The sequence below is a fragment of the Rhagoletis zephyria genome, unplaced genomic scaffold (genome assembly GCF_001687245.7).
Source record: "Rhagoletis zephyria isolate East Lansing unplaced genomic scaffold, Rhagoletis_zephyria_1.1 Rzeph_scaffold_00580, whole genome shotgun sequence".
Lineage (NCBI taxonomy): Eukaryota > Metazoa > Arthropoda > Insecta > Diptera > Tephritidae > Rhagoletis > Rhagoletis zephyria.
The window spans coordinates 195,804-219,513 of NW_016157664.1; the positions used below are offsets into that span (position 1 = coordinate 195,804).

At 35.9% G+C, this 23,710-nt stretch overlaps 2 protein-coding genes across 10 annotated transcripts in view; one reads left to right on the top strand and one right to left on the bottom strand.

Annotated features, from left to right (window-relative positions):
* Positions 1–22,637, bottom strand: part of Fak (protein tyrosine kinase 2 Fak) — a 34,155-nt gene extending 11,518 nt beyond the window's left edge. For 4 of the 9 annotated variants that reach the window (XM_017612782.1, XM_017612784.1, XM_017612777.1 and 1 more), the window contains exons 1-13: positions 22,179–22,637; positions 21,285–21,359; positions 20,814–21,220; positions 20,486–20,757; positions 19,169–19,278; positions 18,859–19,106; positions 18,492–18,789; positions 18,187–18,414; positions 17,997–18,129; positions 1,458–1,590; positions 1,192–1,333; positions 915–1,119; positions 724–860 (exon numbers count right to left, since the gene is read on the bottom strand). In XM_017612782.1, the coding sequence (XP_017468271.1) occupies positions 724–860; positions 915–1,119; positions 1,192–1,333; positions 1,458–1,590; positions 17,997–18,129; positions 18,187–18,414; positions 18,492–18,789; positions 18,859–19,106; positions 19,169–19,278; positions 20,486–20,757; positions 20,814–21,220; positions 21,285–21,348 (2,377 nt within the window). In that variant the 5' untranslated portion in view covers positions 21,349–21,359; positions 22,179–22,637. Of the gene's footprint in view, positions 1–723; positions 861–914; positions 1,120–1,191; positions 1,334–1,457; positions 1,591–17,996; positions 18,130–18,186; positions 18,415–18,491; positions 18,790–18,858; positions 19,107–19,168; positions 19,279–20,485; positions 20,758–20,813; positions 21,221–21,284; positions 21,360–21,522; positions 21,631–22,178 lie in introns of all 9 variants that reach the window. The other 5 variants (XM_017612781.1, XM_017612779.1, XM_017612778.1 and 2 more) reach the window with 5 other exon arrangements.
* Positions 1,601–6,324, top strand: LOC108360492 (uncharacterized). The gene is made up of 2 exons (XM_017612795.1): positions 1,601–1,975; positions 5,801–6,324. Exons 1-2 carry the CDS (start codon positions 1,624–1,626, stop codon positions 5,869–5,871), a joined length of 423 nt encoding a protein of 140 aa, XP_017468284.1. The 5' UTR covers positions 1,601–1,623; the 3' UTR covers positions 5,872–6,324.
* Positions 22,638–23,710: the final 1,073 nt, after the last annotated feature.

The window sequence follows — 23,710 nt, forward strand, 5'->3', positions numbered from 1 at the left end:
CAGACTAAAGTTAGGTATAAGCTAACGTCACTCCCTGCAGGGATAATAAGAAGGGACAGCTCGTTATAATTGTAGCGAAAGTAAGTAACAGTGGCGTGCCTTCTCTTTTGCTCTAGTACGTTTCTTGATTGAATGAAAAGAGAAGGCACGTCCCTGTTACTCACTTTCACTACAATTATAACGAGTTGTCCCTTCTTATTATCTACGTTCTTTGCACAAACAACAGCTGTTATTTCAAATTTACTTCTTGCACATTTCTGCCCGGAAAAAAACTCCGGGCTGTTTCGGGCACGAAGAAGAAGACATTTACGATCCAAAAGTGGAAGGTATTCCCTCTCTTTTACCTATTTTTCTAGCGTGAGGAACACTTTCTGGGCTGTTTTGGGCACCCGCGAGTACCCGCGGGCTCGTGTGGAACAAACCTAATATCTAATATATCTGAATCAAGGACCAAAACCAAACCGAAATTTCAAGTTGGGTACAAATTTTTAAAGGCTACATCGGGTGAGCAACAATTTATCGATTCGAGAAATTAATGCGCAGATAAGAAAACGAAAACTCGTATATCGAGACGATAAAGTGGCCGGAAAAAAGACCCCTTAATCTAAATTTTGATATTAATCTTAGCTTAAGAGGGGGCGAAATGCTCTGCCGCCGCCAAAAAAGTTTCACTTAAACAAAAATCCTTTTGTATAGGAAATATAAATCTTTTTATGAAAGTACCTCCTTCGAAGGGAGTTCTAGCTGGTTTTACTGGTGGTACATCGCCTTCACAGCCACTCCAAGACATTGCTGCTACACGCCGGTTTTCGCGCCGCATCGTCTCAGAATCGCTAATTTTTTCATCCACCAAAATTTCACTGCAAAAAAATTAATTTTAGTATTTAAAACTGCACGACCACCAGCTCACTTACTAGAGAGTTTCTTTAATTCTCTGGAACGTAGGTCGTTTAGACGGCTCATGCGCCCAGCATTGTGACATAAGCGAATACAATCGCGGCGGACAATCTTTTGGCAACGGTAAACGTTCGCCATTTTCCAATTTGGTAATGACATCACTATTTTTGATACCCTGAAATGGCTTAACACCCAGCATAAGAATTTCCCATGCACAAACACCTGTAAATTGAAAATAGTTATATACTATGCACTGATTAAATATACATATGTATGCAGCTATATTGGCAATACCAAACATCCAAACATCGCTTGCGTTTGTAAATCTACGAAAGTTGATCGACTCTGGCGCCATCCACTTTATTGGCAAAATACACATGCTCGAATGGTAATATGATTGATCCGACACCCAACGTGAGAGACCGAAATCAGCAAGCTATGCATTAAAAACACACAATAAACTCAATCAAACGCGCAAATCAACAAAATTAATAGACACAAAAAATTTTAAACTTTTATACTTAATCAAAATTTGTGTATACATAAATAACGTGTTTTACCTTGATACACGTCGGCGAACTCACAAGCACATTTCGTGCCGCAATATCTCTATGTACGAACTTCTTAGATTCCAAATAACTCAAAGCTGTGGATAACTGGTAACAATAGAGGAGCAGAGTGCCACGCTTTAGCCTAAAGATAGAAAGTTAAAAACAATTAATAAGCATGCGTTGCTATCCGACCTCGGATGTGAACTTTCGTGTTGAGTTCAGCGATGGATGGGATAGATATTGTCGTTGGCTTAATAAACAATGGAATTATAAAGATTTGTCGCCCACAACAACTATTGCCTATTGGCGTGATCTTGAAGGCGCAAAAATTGAACATATTCTCATGGCGGATTTGTATTTTGACAACTGGTTGAAGACGCGCTTGAATGAGGGTGCATGCTTGCCGTTATTGTATGCAGGTGGCAATCGTTTTATAAGGTTGGAAAAGGATTTTCCAGCTGGGTTCAGATGCGCTCCTTTGCCAATGAATCTTAAGGAATACAGAGAAATGCAGGCCATAGTAAAAGGTATTTAAATCTGCTTTCGAAAGTTAAGGGAAAAGTAATCTTATATAATGAGATTTTACAGTAGTTAGGTCATGATATCATTTACAGAGCACCGAAATTGCGCTTATGGAAATTTTGCATTTAGACATTATTTCGGTTTAAACCGAAACTGTGCATGCATGCTTTACTTCGTTTTTTGTCATATGCATTATTTCGGTTTTCAGTTATTCGTTTTTTTTTTTATTAAATACCGTTATTAACACTATATAAAAATTTGCTAGCCAGTAGCTCGTTTATGTAACTCTTCTCTACCGATTATTTCTCTACTGGTAGAAAGTATACGTCATGATTCCCAAAGTGGTCCAGGTGGACCCCCAGGGGTCCACGGGAGACTCGACGGGGGTCTACGTTGGCGTTAAAAAAATATGGGGGTCCATGAGTTGTAAGTAGGGGTCCACGAAAATGCATCTGGTTTCGATAGTAAAGAATCAAAATAGTTGCTTGATAGCCTCTTCATTTAACTTTAATTTCTTCGAGTGGTATATAGTGCTCTTGACGCACTGCCGCACTTACCGTCACTTTGTGTCTTCATACGTGGGGAAGGCCACATGCAGACTAAAAAGAAACGGATGTTGGTCTGACACTGAGTGAGGCGAAGATATTTGAGCACTTGTGTCGATAATTCTGAGTTCCCTGAGGGGAATGCTGGTTTAATTCCAACACTGAGCCCGAACTCACACACTGACTCTGGGCCAGGAGCTGGGATCTTTTTCGAAGTTAATGGGGATAAACTTCACTTTTCTCGTACGGAATATGCTTCGGTCTTCCAGCTGAAGTAGTTGCAATCCAGTTCGACCACAAACACCGTGACCCGATATTTTTATATATTACATTTTTCATACAAATTTACTAAAAATTCTAAAATAAAAAAATTTAGACAATTATTTTAGGATAGGGATACCCTAATCGCCAAATCCCAGTACTCTATCGTGAACACTGCTAGAGATGTGCAGTATGAATAATTCGTTTTGTATGGGAGGAGCCACGCCGCCTTTTCCAATAACCGCAATTTTTCTCCATGACTATGCGGTTGCTTCCATTTATCTCCATACCATGTTAGAGTCCTCTTCCATGATCATTTTTCGGGAAATGCAGAATGAAAAATTCGGTTTGTATACATACATGTATGTATGTATAGCATGTGCCACGCCCCTTTTTCAAATAGCCCCAATTTTTGTTCATGACCTTGTGATTGATTTCATACATCTCCATACCAAGCTCTAGTACTCTACCATGAACACTTCCAGAGATATGCAGTATGAAAAATTCGGTTTGTATGGGAGGTGTCACGCCCCCTGCACCGATTTGGATCTGTTTATACCAGAGACCCAAAATAATTATTACGCTAATATTTGAGATCAAAAACGTCGGCTTGTTTTAAGAGANGATTTGGATCTGTTTATACCAGAGACCCAAAATAATTATTACGCTAATATTTGAGATCAAAAACGTCGGCTTGTTTTAAGAGAAACTTTTTTCGTCTTTGTATAATAATTATTTACGAGAAATATCTTTTTTCGTCTCGCGGAACGATTATTTTCAGATGGAAGTTGTTTACGTCTTTTCATTCGTTTTCGTTTATTTCAAGACAAAAATTATTTACATCTTTTCATAATAATTATGTTGACTTTTATTTTTTCCCATCTGGCGGGACGTTTATTTCAAGACGAAAATGATTTACGTCTTCTCATAATAATTATGTGGGACTTTTATATTTTTCATCTCTCGTGACGTTTATTTCAAGACGAAAATGATTTACGTCTTCTCATAATAATTATGTGGGACTTTTATATTTTTCATCTCTCGTGACGTTTATTTCAAGACCACAATGATTTGCGTCCCACGTTATCTCTTAATAGAATCGGTATATGTACTGCCGATTTCACGAAATTAAACGCAAATATCTCCGAGCTCGATTATTGGAAATTGATTTGCTAACACCTGACAACCCTTTTCAAAAAACGAAAACCACATAAAAGCAAAGCCCTTTAATTTGACTAAGAAATTAAGAAGTTTCGTTCCAATAAAAGTCCCATATAATTATTAACAGAAAGTAAATCATTTCCGTCTTGAAACAAACGTCCCGAGAGGCGAAAAAAAACAAAAACCCCATATATGTACATAACTATTATGAGAAGACGTAAATCATATTCGTCTTGATATAAACGTCCCGAGAGACGAAAACAATAATAATCCCATATAATTATTATGCGGTCGCCGTGGTGTAGTGGTAAGCAGTGCGCGCTTCCACTACGCAGAGCCTGGGTTCAAGCCCTGGCCAAAGCAACATCGCAAAAAAAATTAGAAAAAAATGTTTTTTCTTAACAGCGGTCGCCCCTCGGCATGCAATGGCAAACCTCCGAGTGTATTTCTGCCATGAAAAATAGCTTTTCATAAAAATACAATCGCCGTTCGGAGTTGGCGTAAAACTGTAGGTCCCTCCACTTTGTGTGACAACATCAAGGCGCTCGCCACAAATCGGAGGAGATGCTCGTCCTAACACTAACATATGTATAAGCGCCAATCTATTATTATTATTATTATTGATTATTATGAAAAGATGTGAATCATTTTCGTCTTGAACGTTCCGAGAGACGAAAAATATAAAAAGCCCATATAATTATTAGGTTTGTTCCACAAGCTACTTGTAGAAAAACTCGAGCAAAGTTCAAACTGTCAGCGTATATCAAATAAACTCTAAAACTTACTTGTGAAACGCGTATGTGTAACTCGAAGTGACTTCGAGTAGCTTGTGGAACAAACCTATTATGAGAAGTCGAAAATAATTTGCATCTTAAAATAATCGTCACGCGAGACGAAAAAAATAAAAGTCCCATATAATTATTATGAGAAGACGAAAATAATTTACATCTTAAAATAATCGTCACGCGAGACGAAAAAAATAAAAGTCCCATATAATTATTATGAGAAGACGAAAATAATTTACATCTTAAAATAATCGTCACGCGAGACGAAAAAAATAAAAGTCCCATATAATTATTATGAGAAGACGAAAATAATTTACATCTTAAAATAATCGTCACGCGAGACGAAAAAAATAAAAGTCCCATATAATTATTATGAGAAGACGAAAATAATTTACATCTTAAAATAATCGTCACGCGAGACGAAAAAAATAAAAGTCCCATATAATTATTATGAGAAGACGAAAATAATTTACATCTTAAAATAATCGTCACGCGAGACGAAAAAAATAAAAGTCCCATATAATTATTATGAGAAGACGAAAATAATTTACATCTTAAAATAAACGTCCCGCGAGACGAAAACAACTTTTCCATTGGTCAGTAATAATTATNTACATTTTCAGACACAATTTGGAACGAACTGTGAACACCCCAAATATTTAATTTTGTTTCTTATAATCGTTATGGTCTCTGGGGTATACTTGAATTTTTGCTGGTAAAATCTGGTAAACGTGTCAAACGGCTGTAGTGAGTTTGACAACCAATTTGTAAACAAAAGAAAAGTGCACTCTGCTAGTACATGTTGAAAAGTATTTAATTACTAGCTTAAGTTCTAATGAATTTGAAAGTACTTTTATAGTTATTTACACGTGTGAGCTGAATGTGTTTTTATATAAAACAAGCAAAAATTTACAACAATTTGGAGGTTATGTTGATGTTGTCACAAGTTACCATTTTTACTAGAAAGCGGTCCCGTACAGTACTACTCTCTCGCTCTGAGCGAATTTTATTTTTTGCCAGTTTTACTAGTTTTAGTCCGAGGAATACGGAATTGGACCTAAAATTTGTTTATTTTCAGAGGAGGAGAAAACGAATAAAAAGGGCAAGAAAGGTAAAGGTGGAGAGAAAGGAAAGAAGGACAAAAAATGAAGATAACACTCAAAGAAAGTAGCGAAATGAACTCGTGGAAAATTTAAAGGAAAAAGAAACTCTCACAGGACCCGGCAATCTAGATTTACATCAGATCAACACTTCACCTAAATTGTATTCTCATAACTATCCTATCAAAACAAAAACAATGACACTAAAAATGGTCGTAGTTGAAAAGGAAACAAAAAACCGGCCGTCTTCACGTGCTGGAAAATTTCGTTTGCGTGACGACGCAGTTTTTTTTTTTGGTTTTAGAAGCGATGGCTCCTTTAAATGGTCGGGAGTTTTTCAGCTAGCTCCCTAACACCAGGTTATACATGTGTTGACGTCTTTTTTTAAGACGATGTTAAAATGTATGCAGCTTGCTTGATGAAATGCCAGCGTAACTGTTGAGGTGAGTTTCCGAGCAAGAATTGGATGAGTTAACAAAAATGAACAAAAAACAATAATACTTATGATCCCACTAGAACTTGAAGGGAGATCTCCCTATGTGAGGAATAAAAGAGTACTCCCCTTAACCTGATTTCTGAGCAATAAGAGAGATTTGTCGGTTTTGTACTCCTTTATTACTCGTTTAGGAGTCAAATAAGAGATCTCCTAAGCGAGCGACGAAATATTGCTCCCTGAGGCATGATTTGGGAGCAGTAAACGAGATTTCTCGGTTTTGTACTCCTGTATTGCTCGCTTAGGAGCTTAATGAGAGATCTCCTAAGCGAGCAATTAAAGAATGCTCCCTGAGGCATGATTTGGGAGCAATAAGCGAGATTTGTCGGTTTTGTACTCCGTTATTACTCGCTTAGGAGCAAAAAGTGATGTCTCCTAAGCGATAAATCCAAGAGTATTCTTTTTGATTGATAGGAGAGCAATACGCCCCTCGCCCAAAAGAAATTTGTGTTTTCGAAAAAATTTATCATACAAAAAAAAACAACAGAAAATATTTCTTATAGAAGCATAAGGAGCACACAATAATTTAATTTGGATAGCACACAGATTTTAATAAAAGTCCGTTGGTATGCACTTCAATTTTTGTTTAAATATATTAAGTATGTATTGTATTACTTGTAAATGCACCCTTAAATACTTTTCAGATTGCGCAAATTAGTGTCAGCATTTAAGTGTGACCCCCGGCTTTAAACATCGCATGGGTGACAAAGATGTCAGATAAGCAAAGTCACCTTCACAATTTCCCCGCTTGGTGGATTCCTGAACTGGCAAGCATCCTTGACACCCAGGAAATCATATAGGAGTACATACTTATATGTGCATATAGGTGCATATAATTCAAATCTTATCTTACCGTTTTGTTATTATTATGTTTTAATTTCATATGATTTCTCTGCAATATATTTCTAAAATTAAGCAATTATGTAAGACGTATCATTTATGCTTTATTTTTAAGATCTTGTAATATTGCACAAATGCATGTGATTAAAAAGTTAAATAAAAAAATTTAATAAATAGCAAAATCCATGTGGCTAATGTAAAATATTCGTTATCATTACTCTCTTATTACTCCTACAGGAGGTTTTCTTGATGTCTCTAATGGGAGCGCTCCTTTATTGCTCGTTCGGGAGGAATATGGGATGTTTTCTATGTGCACTCCCTTGTTGTCTTTTTGGGAGGTTTCTGGGAGGTAACTATGGGAGTACTCCCGTATTGCTCTATTAGGAGGTTTGTGGGATGATAATTCTGTGTGTGCTCCCCGATTGCTCGTTTAGGAGGTAAAAGGGATTACTCCCCCTCCTAGGACATCCAATGTTAAAGGGAGTATACAAAATTACATGCTTATACACAGAAGCATAGGGAGCAATGGGGAGTATTCGTATACTCCCAAGGGAGTACTCACCGAGCAATCGTACGATGCTCCCAAGTTCTACTGGGTACATACAGAAGAATACATACATTGACAGGAATGTTATTTTAATATACATATATAAAATCTTTTAACACACACACAATTTTAACGATAGGTTTCCTGGGGAACCATTTCCCTAGTTGTTTTCAATTTTATCTTCTATGATAAGTATACATTGTAACTCAGTTTTTCTTTTCTTGTTTTTTTTTTTTTTAATATAGATAGTATGCATGACTAGAATTAAGTACATTTGAAGTCAAAAATCGAAAATTTTGTGAGTTTGTTTATATGATTTTAATAAGATGTGCTTTTCCCTACATTTTACAGGTCTTTTATTTTTATTTATTAGTTTTTTGTTTATTTTTTCCTTAGCATGTTTTTTGACTGTTTGTGTTTTAAAAATATAGTTTATTGCTAAAACTTCCTGTCTATTTGTACTTCGTGCATAAAGTTAATTAATTCTACCAATTATTTTGTATCTTTGCTTTCAAATAGGGAGTTTAAGTCATTGATTTGTTTAAAGAGGGCATAAGAGTCTCTTACTTCATCAAAATGTGCGCATTCAAAAATAACATGGTTTGGGGTTTCCACATCTTGACAGAAATTTCAAGAGTTGGTAACCCCTTGTTAGAATCTTGCTCTATATAGCTTCCCATATGTATGTCCGGTCATGAGTCTGTTTAGTAGTTTACTGTCCTGTGCGTTGAGAGTAAGTTTCTTGTCTTTGAACCATGGTTTCTTGGATATTTTATTTGTGTGTAAAAAGAAGGTTTTACTTTTGTTATTACAGGTGGAGGCTTTGCCCATATGACTCTGTGAATGCGTAGTAGTGCTTCGTTTGGAGTCAGTCAGGTTTCTATAATTTTACCCCTGGTTGTCGCTACTTTTGCCGCCAGATCCGCCTTCTCGTTGAAGGAGATTCCTATATGGCTGGGAACCCAAATAATTTTGACCTCTTCGATGTTGGAATTGCAGAGTGTGTTGTTTATTTCTGCCACTAAGAAATTGTGCATTAATTGCCGCCAAGCTGTCCGTAAAAATACAAATTTTAATGAGTTTGATTTTTATTGCTAGAAGTATTGCCTGTTTTAATGCCATGATCTCCCCAAAGGTGGATGTGAAAATGCGATCCAAGCAGAAAAGGTATGACATGTCTTGGTCATGTACCGCACAACCTACTTTGTCTTCACTGACTGATTGTAATTTGTTTCTCATTTCACTGTATGTGGCTGTAAGCTGTTCTTTGCTGTACTCTCGCTTGCCTAGACTAAGAACCTTTGTGATAAGTGTGATGTTTGTGTAATTGTTAAAGTCGGTTTTGGTGTTTATTTTATTTAGTATGTTTTTGAATTTGTTATACGTATGGCTGTAGCTAGAGTTGTTTATTGGGAAATTTTCTAATTCTCTCTTAATGTTATTGTTCGTCATCCACTGTTTGGCGAGTTATTTGCTTGCTAACCACTCAGCCCTGTGTAGCGGCGGTAGTTCACCTGCTAGGGCGTAACGTATATGTGTTCGGGTGCTAGGCGTTAGTCCCAAGCATCTTCTAATTGTATTGTTGTGTATTGTTTGTATTTTTTTGTTGTGAGTTTCCGCCGCATTGGTGTACGTTGTGCACGCATACTCCGCCTTGGATCTTACAAATGTTCTATATAGATTGAGTGCCGTGTTTGGCTGCAACCCTGCTTAGATCGACGTGAGTTTTGTTATGAGGTTCCTTCACAGGTTAGTTTTCCTTTTAATTTGCTCAACATGATCCTTTATGGTGAGGTTTGCATTTAGGGTTATATCCAGCCATTTTGTACTGCTGGTTTGCTCTATTTCAGTTGAATTTATATTCAGACTGAAATTTATTCTTTTCCCTGATGTAATGTACATAAATTTGGTTTTGCTGTAATTGAAGGTTAGATTAAGGTTATTGCACTCCAAGATCTTATGTTTTAGATTACTTAAAGCCTTGTTTTCATCCAAGCTGCTACTTATACTATGTTCTGACCGACAACGAAAACGCTTTGAAAACGAGTTTGGGATTGTGTGCTGTTCACACCGGCTGTTAGTGTTTCTTACATCTTTTGATAACAGTTTTGCTACACAAAAACAAAACCAAAATACTTTTCCTTCATTTTCTTTGCATTTACAACCTCTTACTTTCAATCTTATTTTACTTAGGCAGACCAATTAACAATAAATCCGAAATGGCTTATTAAAGATGATAAACTACGTCTTCCACTTCGATAAATAATCGAAAAAAAACTAGTGAAGACACCGATTGGAATGAGTGGAACGTGAGTTTTCAAGTAGTTTTCAGCGAAAACTGGTTTTCGTTTGACAGATTTTACATAGACGAAAACACAAGTTTTAGGTCGAAAACCAGTTTTAGCAACGAAAACATGTTTTCAATGTCGGTCAGAACATGGTATTAGGATGACGAAATCGTCTGCAAATTGGTAGAGAGTGGTGTCGTTGTTGTTGATTTGATGTAGTCCCGCCGTGTAGAGGTTGAAAAGGACCGGTGATAAGCAGTTGCCCTGGGGCAGCCCGTTTTTGACCGTAACCGACTGTTTCCCAAGTATAAGTTTCCTTTCAGTTGCTGATTCTATCATTGATGTTATTCTGTTTAGGTATGCTGTGCAGCACATTCATATCCACTCGGTTATAGGCGTCCATGAGTTCCAAAATGCATAAGAAAACTGTTTCCTTTTGATTTTTTAGAATGTTTGTGTTAAAGAGAACTTCATTGATGCACATAATAGCAGACTTGCTTTTTCTGTAGGCAAAACTTCTGTTTGGTTGTAATTTTTTTGTGTCAATGAAGTTTGTTAAGCTTTCTTTAACTAGCATGTTCAAGCTTTTGACCACGGTTGATATAAGTGAAATTGGTTCGTAGTTCTTATAGTCCTCAAGGTTTTTGTTGGCCTTGGGTATCGGAACTACTTTTATTTCTCTCCAGCTATGTTTGACTTCGTTTTCATTGAAATGTTTTTCTAGTGCCTTGATGAGCTCGCTTTTAGCCTTTCTTGGAATGTGTTTAAGTATTTCATATGTTATCCGATCCACCCCACCTGCAGTTGATTTTTTGTTTTTTTTTAAGATTTTCAAAACTTTCCATGTTAAATTTTACGTAGTCGTTGTTTTGCTACATTCTCGGGTGTGTCGTCATTGTTGTGGTCATTAAGGTGCCAGTTGTTTCCGTTTATTTTTGAAGCCATTCCAGGTACTTGTGGTTCTCATCCTGGGACCACAGATTTGGTTTGTGTTTTCTACTACCATTTGCATTGTTTATGAATCTCCAAGTGTTTTTGCTGTTGGGGTTTTCATTGATTTCTTCAATCTTCTTCAGCCAGTTATTCTTTTTGGCCTCCCTCACAATTTTTTCCCATTCTTCCTCATTTTCAATTAAAATTTCAAAGTCATCCACTCTATTTGTGAGTCTTGCCTTTTTCGGGCAGCCACAAGTATTCTATGTGCTTTGCTGTGTTCTTCCATCCACCAAGCCTTCGGTGTGTGTTTGAATTATTTCTGTTCTGATGTTGTTCTCTATACTTTCTAGACTTTCATCCCCTGAGATGCTGGTCAATGCTTTATTTAGTTTGTTTTTCGCTATGAAGTACTCCGGCAGTTTGACTACGTCGGGAATTTCGAGAATTATACAACAACATACGCCATGTTACATTCCCACTTGATGCTATCTGCCATGTTAGCAAAGGCTAGATCTAGCACGGAGCCAGTGGAAGTGATGGATTTATCTTGAAGGAAGGTTTTAGAGCCGTCATTAAGACAGGTTAAATTTCTTATCACATTTGCTAATTATTTGCCCTTTGGGTCATTTTACCCAAAAATCCTGTTTTTAGCATTAAAGTCCCCCCATGAGTATTACTCTGGGGTGACCTTGTAAGGTGTTCATTAACTTGTCAATCTCACGTTTAAATATGGCCGTGTTCAGAGACGGTGAAAAGTAGGCTGATCAGATTTTAATATTGTTTCTTAGATTCAGTGTTTTTGCTATAATCACGTCTTGAGTGGTACTGTACCTAATTTTTTCCATCCTTATGTTTCTTTTGCTGCCAATGGCTACTCCTCCCTAGCCCTTTTTCCTATTTTTTTTAAGTGTATTAAAATTTATTAAGTTGTGGTTCTTTTTTTCTTCGTCATGCGAGAAAATTTACTGTAATGCAATATTTATTTCATGTTTATTTATAAAGAAGTCTAAATGGTCTTTGTTTTTCTTGAAGCTTTCACAATTATGTTGCAGTATCTTTAAACTCATCATTTGTGGTTGCTGGTTTTGCCAACAGTCTTTCGTTAGCGCTGTTTTTACATAGGTTCTCTATGAGTTTTACTGTTGGATCCTCCTTGTTTATCTGGAATTTTTCACATAGTACAGCCACTAGTTTTTCGATCTCCAATGTTCTACTCCATGAGCTGCTATTGTATACAGGTGTGTAAGTTTTTGTTGTTCTCTGAGCTGAGGTGTCAGATGTACTCACTGTTGTATAATTTCGGTTCTTTTGTTGTTTTGCGACTTGGTTGTACTTTTTATGTGTTAATTTTTGGTTTATGACTTCATCATTGTTTGTTGTCCTTGTCAGTCCGTTTCCTAATGTTGGAAAGTTTTTCTCGTCATCGTCAAGAATTGCAAACCTATTCCTCCCCCAACTTTTGAGGTAAATTTCCTTGGCTTCCCTTTTCGATATCTTTTTAATCGCGATTATTTCAACTACTTTCAGCTCTTTTTTCCCACACCGAACATTTATCTCGACGTGGTCCTCATTGCCGCACAAAACACACTTGCTCTTCTCATTGCACTTTTTTTCGCATCCATTTTCCCTCCCACATATGATGCACCTTGACTGCGCTTTACACGGGAGCTTTGTGTGGCCTAACCTTCCACAATTGTAACATTGTCTTGCTTTTGGAATGTAGTGATTTATTTTGAAACTTACAAAAAAGATTTTTATAGACTCTGGGAGCTCGTTACCTTCAAAACCTATTTTTATTGTGAGTGTGGGAATGAGGTTTTCTTTGTTTTCCGCGTCTCTTCTCAAAATGCGCTTAACTGATGTGACTTTGACATTGCTCTTAATGTTGGCCATGATTTCTTCATCCTTAAATGACGTTGGGACTTGTATTACCACCCCCCCAAGTCTCAGTGAAGCTTTTGGGAATGAAGGCCCTTATGTTGTTGTCAATCAGTTCGGAATTTTTGAGCGAGTTATTCGCATGTTCATGAGTCTCGAAGGTCATTTTATACAAGGACTTTCCAATGGCTTAAATATTTTTCGGTTTGTCTATATTGAAATCACGAATCTTATCCCACAGGAAAAGCCCGTTTTTTAGGGAATCGTTACTAAACAGCGTGCTGGCTGACGTGTCAATTAAAACGTTAAATTCACCTCTATATGTCTCCGTGTATTTATTTGTTGGTCTTTGTCCCTGGTCTCAGTCAAATTGCTTGCTGGGTTTATTGGTGCTTTTTGGTATGTACCTTTCGGCACTAGCATGCCTTGCATTGGTATGCGTGTGTGTGTACTGTCCTTCTTTGACTTTTTGCATTGTACCGTTTTAAAAGTATCGTCCGTTTCTGATTCCGTTAGGTCTGTAGTGTTCGTCTGTCCCTCAATTCTGGAATTTTCCGTGTTCAAATTTTTCTGCATTCTTTTTCTGCTTTTAGTTTTTTTTAACATTTTCTGTCCCGATTATAATTTGTTTAATCATACTTTTGTCTGGCGGTTCGCACTGCTCGGACGCCTTTGCGTCCATCATTTTGGCGTAAAAAAGAAGTTATGCACACTTGAAGTAAGAGACTTAGGTACCCCTTTTTCCTTTATGTTCCATTAGTTTGAGACGTCCCTCCTTATGCACTCCGTTTACACTATTTGTATTACTTATTATTAATATATAACACAAAAATTAAAATAAGTTAAATTCCCAAAGTTTATTTCCTTGTTCTCGATTTTTTAGCTCAGTGATGAAGTCCGTGTTACGCTGGCCGCTGCTCGATGAAAAAGTGCGTGAGGACACATGCGACATCCCGCACATGTAGACAATGTTGCCAGAAGTAAAGATTTATCTTCAAAATGAAGATTTTTTTCAAAAGCAATCGGAAAAATCTTCATATGAAGATATTTTGCAGCACTTGGAGATTTATTTTGGATAGTTGGCAACAAACTTTTCGTTTTTGTCGTCAATTTACTGCTGCACATGTGAAAGTAGGACAGCTGGAGCACTGAACATGATATACACTGTGGTTTTTGGTAGTTGGCACTGGTATGCAGGTGGAAAAAACTTTTCGTTTATGTCATCAATTTACCTTGCAGGACAGGTAGATATTAACATTGATTTTTATGAATATATGTTTGACTTGATTTTGCCTGTGTTCTGAATTGTAAAGAAATTTTTAAGAATTCGTAAAGATCTCATCTGATTTTTTTGCGGAATTTTCTAAAATAGAATCAAGTGTTCACAGTTCGATTCTCAATCATCCCAAGCTAATTATTAATTAATTTTGAAAGTGGTTTGACTGAAAATAAAATAATTAAAGTATCCAAATTCAGTCGTTTTGTTAAGGCCGTATCACACGATTGGAACATTTGTACATTTTTAATATTGGGCTATTGGTCCCAAATGAAAAAATTGGGACCACAATTTTATTCTACACTTTTTCCAACAGTATTTGAGAAAAGCACAAATGTATTTCAGAAAAGACCAAATGTATTTCAGAAAGAACCAAATGAAATTCAGAAAAACACAATTGTATTTCAATAAAGCGCAAATGATTTTCAGAAAAAAACAAATATATTTCAGAAAAGCACAACTGCACTCTAAAAATATTTTCCTAGGCAATTGGACCAAGATTCCAGAAAAGTCTGCCAATGGGACCATATCCAACCTTATTCTAGGCGGAAGTCTTCGCAATCGAAGTCTCTGTTCGCAAATGTCTTCTTGGTAGAAGAACAAATGAGGCCAGAATAAATATTATGTCGGATAGTCAGGCAGCGTTAAAGGCCTTATTAGACTATTTTAAAGCGGAATCAAGGTTTGTGGGCAGCTGTAATACTGTTTTGAACCATCTGAAAGCCCACAATAGCATAACGCTCTAATGGGTTCCCGGACATGAAGAGTTTGAAGGCAAAGAAAGAGCTGACTGTCTCGCAAAGCGTGGAGCCCAAATGCGCCTTTATGGTCCCCGAGACTTTTGTGGGCTGGTGATACCTATGATATAATAGGCCAAAAACAAACAGATAGCCGATTTAGCAGCGCATGTAAACGGCTAAAGACCCATCCTGATCAATCAATCGATAGACACACCGTTTTCTAATTCCATATGACAATGAGTTTTCACTTACATATTTGACGACAAATGCGGTTTAATTTGACATTCCCGGCATAATAATATAATTTGTTTTTAATTTAATTTTTTTTTTAATGTATGTTACCGCATAACTTTAGACCACGTCAACCGATTTCGATAAAATTGCATCGGAAAGGTAGTGTCTCAGAGGTGGTCCGATACTAATCCGGTTTAGATCCGATCATTGGATCATAAGATATATATATATATTTTTTTTTTATATGAGAATTGAAGTCGGTTTTTTTTGCTAAAAATTACTTGCTATTGTACTAGCAATGTTTTAATTTTACTGTACATTAAAAAAAAGAAACAAATCAAAAACTAAAAAAAATGTTGGTAGGTTTTAGTCGGTCTTGGTAGGATATTTTGTAGCAAAAAAAAATTCTCCGTGGCAGCATTGCTATCAACTGTCATTTTTGTTGTTTGACAGTTATTTCCTCATTTCACAGCTGTAGTAGTAAATACAAATTTTGCCTGCAAAGCTCGAACCTTCTTGTTTGGCGACATTTTGCAAATGAAAATTAGTCTGTTCCTTTGAACTTCGGACTAAAACCTGTGGAACTGTCAAACTACAATTTTACTCTCTCAAATGAGAGTAAGAGGAGAACAGATGCAGAAGTGCATAGGAACGCAAAAAGCCCTATTTCCTGTAAAAACGTCAGTCGGTTTGTTTACATGTCATTTGTACAACACTGATTTAGCTGAAATATCACTAAATAATTATTAAAATCTATACATATTCAAACCTTTCGTTGTTTACTTCCATTTTTTTACAAATATAAGGTACTTTTCTTTCACCGCTGTTTGTTTTTGCTTGCACATGCAAATCAGCTGATCGTTTGACACTTTTCATGAACTTACAGGAAAAGAAACTCCGGACTAAATCCTGTAACTTCTGACTAGGAACAGTTGCTCAGTTACTCTCTCAAATGTGTTCCCACTTACAGGTTTTATGTCAATAGGAACGACTTCCTGTAAGTTCTGACTAAATCCTGTAAACCGGACTGCTATTGGAACAGACTAAATGTATGCTGTCGCATTCCCACTCAACAAAACTCTATCTCGCTTCCAAGGTGAATTAACCGTGAGGCGAAACACATACACAAAATCAGCTGATCTATACTCTAAAAAAAAAAATTAATTTCCTAGCTAAAAATAAGGTTACTGATTTCCTTCCTTATTATTCGTGAAATTACATGCTCGATTATTCAACGAATAGCTTGTTTAAATTTCTGACTTTTTAGAGTGTAATATAGCTGCTGTGGTGTGCGTAAATTTACTACGAAAGTATGTACAAGCTACGAAATACACAGTTGCAGTTTGATTTCACCCGTAGAGTTGTGTAAAGCCGCTAACAAAAAGGATTTTTACACACGAAAATGTGTAAACTAGAGGTGGGTAACTCAACTCAGAGTTGAGTTATTGAGTTGATTCCTATAAGTGAGTCGGTAACTCAGACTCCCTGTCCAAAAAAAATGTAACTCAGTAACTCAGTTGATGCCGTAGGGCTCACATGAATCAATTGAATCATAGTGGCTCATATTTGTCCATATAACTCTCTCGCTTCGCCACAGTGTTTAGCATGGCAAAGTCTTGCATTTTGTTTTTGCACGAGGCGAATTTATACAAGGTGGTGGCAAGAATACAACAACAACAACCACATGTATTTTATATTGCGGGTGTTATGTCAAATCTCACAAATTCTTATAATTTCGTTTTCTTTTTAGTTTTTCTCGAAATATGTATGTATGTAAGATATATAAAGATGTGCATATCAAATCAATTGCCTTTCCAACCATATCCACATTTTGAAATTCGGTACAATAGGTTTCGAAATATAAGCTTTTGAAAATATTGAAAATTCCACCTTTACCCTCCCCCTAGCACCGCCCTATTAATTTGCACACAAAAAAAATTACACCTTTCAAATCAGTAGAAAGGAGCTGACCACGCCCACTTTAAAGTTTTGTTTTATCTCAACGGCCGCTATACCGCATCTATGCCTCAAAACGAGTCTACGATACGAATGAGTGTAACATACAAAGAGTCAAATGAGTTAGTTGAATGAGCTGACTCCTTAAAGTGAGTTGGAGTCATTGAGTCAACTCCTATAAATTTGCTGAGTTACCCACCCTTAGTGTAAACGAGAAAAATACATATTCATCGCGCAAATTTACCAAAAAAATTTTAAAAGTAAACAAAAATATACTCAATTTATAGTTCGCCTTGCTCGCCTCCGAAAAAAAGTAGAACGCAAACGAGAGTTTCAAGCATGTGAAGACGGCGGGTAATATGTAAAAAAAAATTTACTAATTGTAGAACAAAAAAATATACCGAGAACAAAAATATTGATGGCTGAGTGGAAGATCGACCTATCCAGTATCCAGTATCCGGCAGCCAGTTCGAAAACGCTCTATCTCAGAAAACTTTTCAAAATCGCCCTACTTCAGAATTTGATTTAAAAACGCCATATCAGACTTTAGTGGAAGAAGGCCCTATCTCAGCTGCCGATTCAAAAACACCCTATTTCAGCTTATTTTCAACGTATTTACCTTTGAGATAGGGCGTTTTTGAAAGGAATTCTGATTTAGGGCGTTATTCAACCAAATTCTGAGATAAGATGTTTTTCAATAAAATTGGAAAATAGAGCGTTTTTAAGCAAATTCTGAAGTAGAGCGTTATTGGAAGGCTTTCTGAGATAGGGTGTTTTCGAACTGGCTGCCGAGATAGGTCGATCTTCCGCTCAGTCATCGATATACAGACAATTGTTGAAGATACATACTTATAGGTATATTTTTAATCAACTTATTTCAAGGCTTTGTGCCTAGATTTGTACAGCTAATTACTAACGTCTTCCTGTTTTCACCCATCACTGAGATTTCAAACTCAAATTCATTAATAAAAAAGTGCAATACATACTTCTTGCTGTTGGTCTTCAAATAGGCTCGGAGTTCTCCATGACGTGCTAGTTCCATAACAATCCAAATTGGTGACTCACTGCATATACCAATTAGCCTTATTATATGTGGATGGTCGAATTTTTGCATTATATCTACAATTTAAAATAAAATAATGCTTAAAATATCAAACCCATATATTGATTGCATACATGCTTCCTCTAGAAATTGCTCCATTTTTTGTGGATCATCGCTTGCTTTGCACGTTTTGACTGCCACTTGAATTACAGACGATTTCATTTCTATATTACCCAATATATTTGGTTTGGCATTCTTCTTAGCCTTCGGAAAGTATGTGCCTATATGAACATCACCAAACTGGCCAACACCAATTTTTTCATTGAGATTTATCTGAGATCTTTCTAATTCGTAATTTCGAGCTAAAATACGATTTTTTCAATATTTATTTGTGGGTTATTATTCATTCTTTCATCTTGTAAATTCTAAATAAACATACCCGTTGGCGTAGAGTAGTCTCCCTCTTCATCTATTAGACCTATTTCAGCGTAATCTTCAGTTAAGGTGGGCTTTGATTTTCCGCAAGTTTGAGTAGTCGCTCCACCGTCCGTCGAATCTCCGCTGTTGTTCTTTGTCTTGCCTATTCCGTTATTTTGTTTCTCCTTTAAAGCTGCTGTCGCTGCATTTAAACCATTATTTATACTATTACCGTCGTTCCGTTCCCATATAGAAACATAACTGCTACCATGGATTAAACAGCAATATCCGTCAATAAGATCGGCAATACTTTCAGCCGTCTAAAAAGACAAAAATTAAAGTGTTATCAAAGGCAAAAATGATTAGGGTTTTGTTTAATATAAGCTTACATTTATGCCATCACATGTTATGACTAAGTCTTCATCGTTGCTTCGAGTGGTTATTCTCAGTTGAGTTTTCACTTCCCAACATTTGCATGGATCATATTTGTCTTCTGCATTAGTAGCATTTGGAAAAGGTTTTTTGGATTCTTTGCTAACATTATCTCTGGGTATAGCAAGTGTTACAATTTTTATTATGTCTTTGAATGTTGCGACGCCAGTCAGGTCAGCTTGTGGATGAGTTTGATAGGAAATTCCTAAAATATTTAACGAAATATTTTTAATTTATGAGCACGCGATGTTGTTTTGAGAGAGGTACCGATTTGTGGACCGATGTATAGAATGCCGGATATATTCCATGCTGAGCTTAATGTTACTGAAAACTTTTCGTAACTATTAATTTTACATGATTGCAGAAGTTCAAAAAACCTAAGAAATTATTTTAAAAATACATATATTTGTACAAGTTGTATATATTCAGATTGTACATATGTACATATTGAAATAGTAGCAAAATTCAAAATTATATTTTTTCAGCGGTGCAGATGGAAGCCGAACTGAAAATCGCAGACGACCTCAGAACATTCCTACCCAAGCTTAATTTCGATATCCCTAGACATAATTACGACATAAAACTAATCAAATCATTAAGTTAGCCAGGCTTCGGACAGGCACTACACTCTTTAATACATCACACTTTTTCACCAAAACACTTCCACGATCATGCTCTTTTTGTGCAACAACCCTCACTATAGAGCATGTATTAACAACCTGCCCTCACTCGTTATTAAAAAAAAAAGCATCAAGGAAACACTAAATTGCAGGAACAGCAACATTATAGAAATAGACGAAGCACTTCGTATACATCACCGCAATGAAGAAACTTAACAAAATACACATATGTATTCTAAGGCGCTCAATGGAGGTCACGTCCGGTGCCTATATCATACTTTGCAAATTCATTTGCAAACTATGCTAAATAAATAATATTTTTTCAACTTATGCTTATTTATTTTGAATAATTTTTATTTAAAATTTAGTCCGATCTGCATAGAAATCACATACAGTAACGATCCAATAATCAAAGCGATTTTTTAGCAACTAGCAAACTTTTGTTAACAACATTTAAATAAAATAAAGTGTAAGTATCAAGTTACTAAAAATTAACATTGATTTCTTAGATTTTTTTTGTTGTGCAGGTGTTGGGAATTTTCTTCCATATAAAAATTTTCTTCCGACAAAAAAATTCTAAAAAATCAACGGTAATTTTGAGTTAATTGAAACTTGTGCTTTATTATCATTAAATTTAATGGGCTACAAAACTGCATACTCGAAAATTAAACAAAAAAAAAACTATGAATAAAAAGCTTGCATTTTTTATTACTTTTTTTTTAACTTTAAATTTTAAAATAATTAAAAATAAATAAATAAACTTAATTGGAGATGGCGTTTTAAGCTTTTTTGCTGGCCAATTAATTCTTCTTATAAAGAATTAGGAAGTAACTTTAAATTACAAAAAAAAATAAATAAATAAACATAAGTTGCAAACAATATCATTTGAATTTTGCTAATATTTTATTGCCCGCAGCTGTATGTACATACACATGTTAGATCAGAAGTTTGGATTTTTTCTTACTTGCTTATGTATTCAATATCGGTAAAATTATACACTTTCTTGTATCCAGCTTGAATTAATTTTTTCAAATTCTTTGGCTTTACTGAACTTATCACAGATTTAGGAAGAAAAGAATTTAAACCAATTTCCTTCTCAACATAGTCAATATGATGTTTTTTATCTGGGGCTTTGATGATCGTATTTTTAAAGTAATGCCGGATACTTAAACAACATAACAGTATCGCCGTATCGACATCGATTGAGGGGTCCGACAAAACGTAATCTTGCTTGGCCTAAATTAAAATGGAAAACAATTATATAGCTAAGGTTACATAAATATGTCACTTACTTGATCAAAATAATATAAACAACTTGTCTTATCCTCCTCATAGAATTCAGCTAAACTATTTGGAATGTAACGTATCCGTAGCTCAGCCCGCCAAACACTATTTACCGAATTTCTATTGCTACTCTTCACTCTTGTATTTTCATAACTGGAACACTCAAGATTTGGACAAATCGGATACCATATGTATCTCATGACCTGATTCATTCCCGTTGACCTGGTCATCCATAATATTTCCTTTGTTACAACGTTATTCAATCGGAGAGCATAAAAATGAGCATTCGGCATATGACCTGGTATTAAACTACGCACAGCACGTTCTATTACATGCTGTACAGTATCGTTTGCCTCGTTGATATTGATAGGCCGCATGCCTTTGTTGGGCATGTGTAAATGCAGAACCATTTGTTCTAAATTATGAACGAAAATTATTAAAATAAGATTTTACACAACATAATTTCCGAGCTTTCTTGCCTTCATTTTGCAACGAAGGAACCTGCTGAGTAGCAAACCCGCACGAAGCTTGTGATTTCGACATTAGGGTGTATTCTAAAAAAAAAATAAATGAAAGTATTTTAATTAATATGTAGATATAAGTATCATTAGCTACCATAGAACTGTTCATAAGCATAGAGATGACATGCATTGAATTAGTTTAAAAGGAGAAACAATAGGAGCCTAGTTATTGCCAATTATAATTTGATTCAAATACCTGATTATACTATTATGTGTAAACACGAAATGTCGATTGTGCTATGTTTGGTGGGCGCCGGCGTTTTCATATATTATTATCATTCTAATTTTTTCGCTATTCCGTTTCCTATAAATATGTATGTATAATTAAATCAGCGTTCCAAAGCTTACACATATATACATATTATGTATAAACGCACGGTGGTATAAACGTATACGTATGCCGATACATATTTTTGTTCACATCATCTCGACAGCAACAAATACCATTTGCTTTATTTCAATGATGATATGTTATTACACCCACCTAATCATGAAAGGGAAATAAACGTGTTGGGCAAGCCATGTTGTCTCACTTTTAATTTATGCCAACGAATTCGGCATTTGTGCATACATTCCGTTGAAATTTCGACATCGCAAAGCATAACCCTAATTCACTAAGCTAGATACAAAAAAAAAAACTAAAGGTGCTTGCACCCATTTCACATATCAATATATATGCATATGTACATACATATGTTTTTGGGTACATGTGAATTTGTATGAGACCATCGGACCACTTGCGATTCACGCCCAAATTTAGCATTGAATAAGTTATTTTCCTCAGTTCACAATACATATTTTAAACAGTTTTCTTAACCTTTTAATCCAACTTGAACATGTTTTCCACTTTACCTATAATACATCAAGGTGTTGTCAATCTTACATTTATAGTGAACGTCGCATTTCCTTTTCGATTTCACCGCCTCTATATTTGTTGCACACATAAAAACCGCATTATTAAAGTGTTCTATTGCTTAACACCACTACGCAGCTACTTTCTAGAAATTTAGAGAAGATATTTATTAGATATTTATTTATTAGAGAAAATATTTGATAAGTAGGTATATTTGTTACCAAACAGATTGATTAAGCTCAATGTTACCACATGGCTGTGATTTTATTGACAGTTGACCGTACAGGGCTACCACAGTTTTTAATTCGCACTTAAACTGTTGCCAGTCAGATGCCATAAATGAAATAATGACATCTTATTTGTGAAAATTCTCGTGTTTTTATTCTTGGTTAATGATACATTCTCCCAGGTAGAGAATGTTTTTCCCAGCATTGAAGTCGCGATTCCAGCATGTACAACATTTTTGACAAAACTGGTACCTGTGTGGCGATTTGGACGTCAGGTTTACGTTGTAACACTTGGCGCAAAGTTTGGTTGTCCAGAATTCATTAACCATCAGAATATCTGCTTGCCGTTGTTTTAGTGCTGCGATTAGTAACCGATTTGGTGTACGCCTATATCCGCGTATTGGCGAGTTCGCAGCAATCTCTGTTGATCCGATGCAGATTAACGTTTTCTCTTCTTTGTTTGGTACCAGTTGTTGCGCAATTTGGTTGCAGGCTTTTTGTCGGCAAATGTATTTCTTCAGCTTCAGCCGAGCCACCATTCTTTGCGAGAAAATTTTTTGTTTTTGCTCCAGTATTTCAAGTTCAAATTTACAGTATTCACGGAAGTTCGATGAATTCGCAGACAATTCTGATTGCATCGTGAAATCTTTCGTATATTTATGTAGATTTATTTTGTGAGAATGGAAACCAGAAAGGTGTTGATAGTACAAATTTTTTAACTTAATAAATGGTGTGATCGATTGCCCTACGCTCCTAGAGCAGGTCAACTTCAATGCTCCTCTAAGGAATCTTCGCAATCCTCTGCCGTTTTATGGAGGAAATTGTAAAACGGAGTATGCCAGAAATGCTCCTATTTCAAGAGCTTTAAACGAATTTAACACGATCTCGAATTCTATCGAACTGGATTTCTCTCTTCCAAAAAGTTTATTTATTTTATCTTTGGTCTCGAAACTGTAGAGTGCTTTATGTTTTACACGTATCGTCTAAGTAGCTAAACTTTCATCTCTAGTCTGTAAGGAACGTCTGTTTCATATGACTGCAATAAATTAAAAAAAAAAAATAATAATAATTTTTAAAACATTATTTGCCAAGGCATAACTTTTTTGCATCCTATACATTGCCATATTATAAACTCATGACACAAAACACTGTTTAGCTGCTTGGGCAACTTTCCTGGGTTATGTCGTTATGCCATGGGTTTGGATCTGCTACGATAGAGCCGGATGGGTGGCTTTTTTTCGAACAATGTGTCTTCTAACAGCTAATTGGTCGAAAAGAATCTTCCCTACAAGACGCGAATGACA

What these genes read in the sequence shown, in the direction of transcription:
- LOC108360492 (XM_017612795.1), top strand. Translation starts at nt 1,624, where the DNA reads ATGCGTTGCTATCCGACCTCGGATGTGAACTTTCGTGTTGAGTTCAGC. An exon ending in AATGCAGGCCATAGTAAAAG is followed by an intron (nt 1,976 to 5,800) that starts GTATTTAAATCT and finishes GTTTATTTTCAG; the next exon opens with AGGAGGAGAAAACGAATAAA.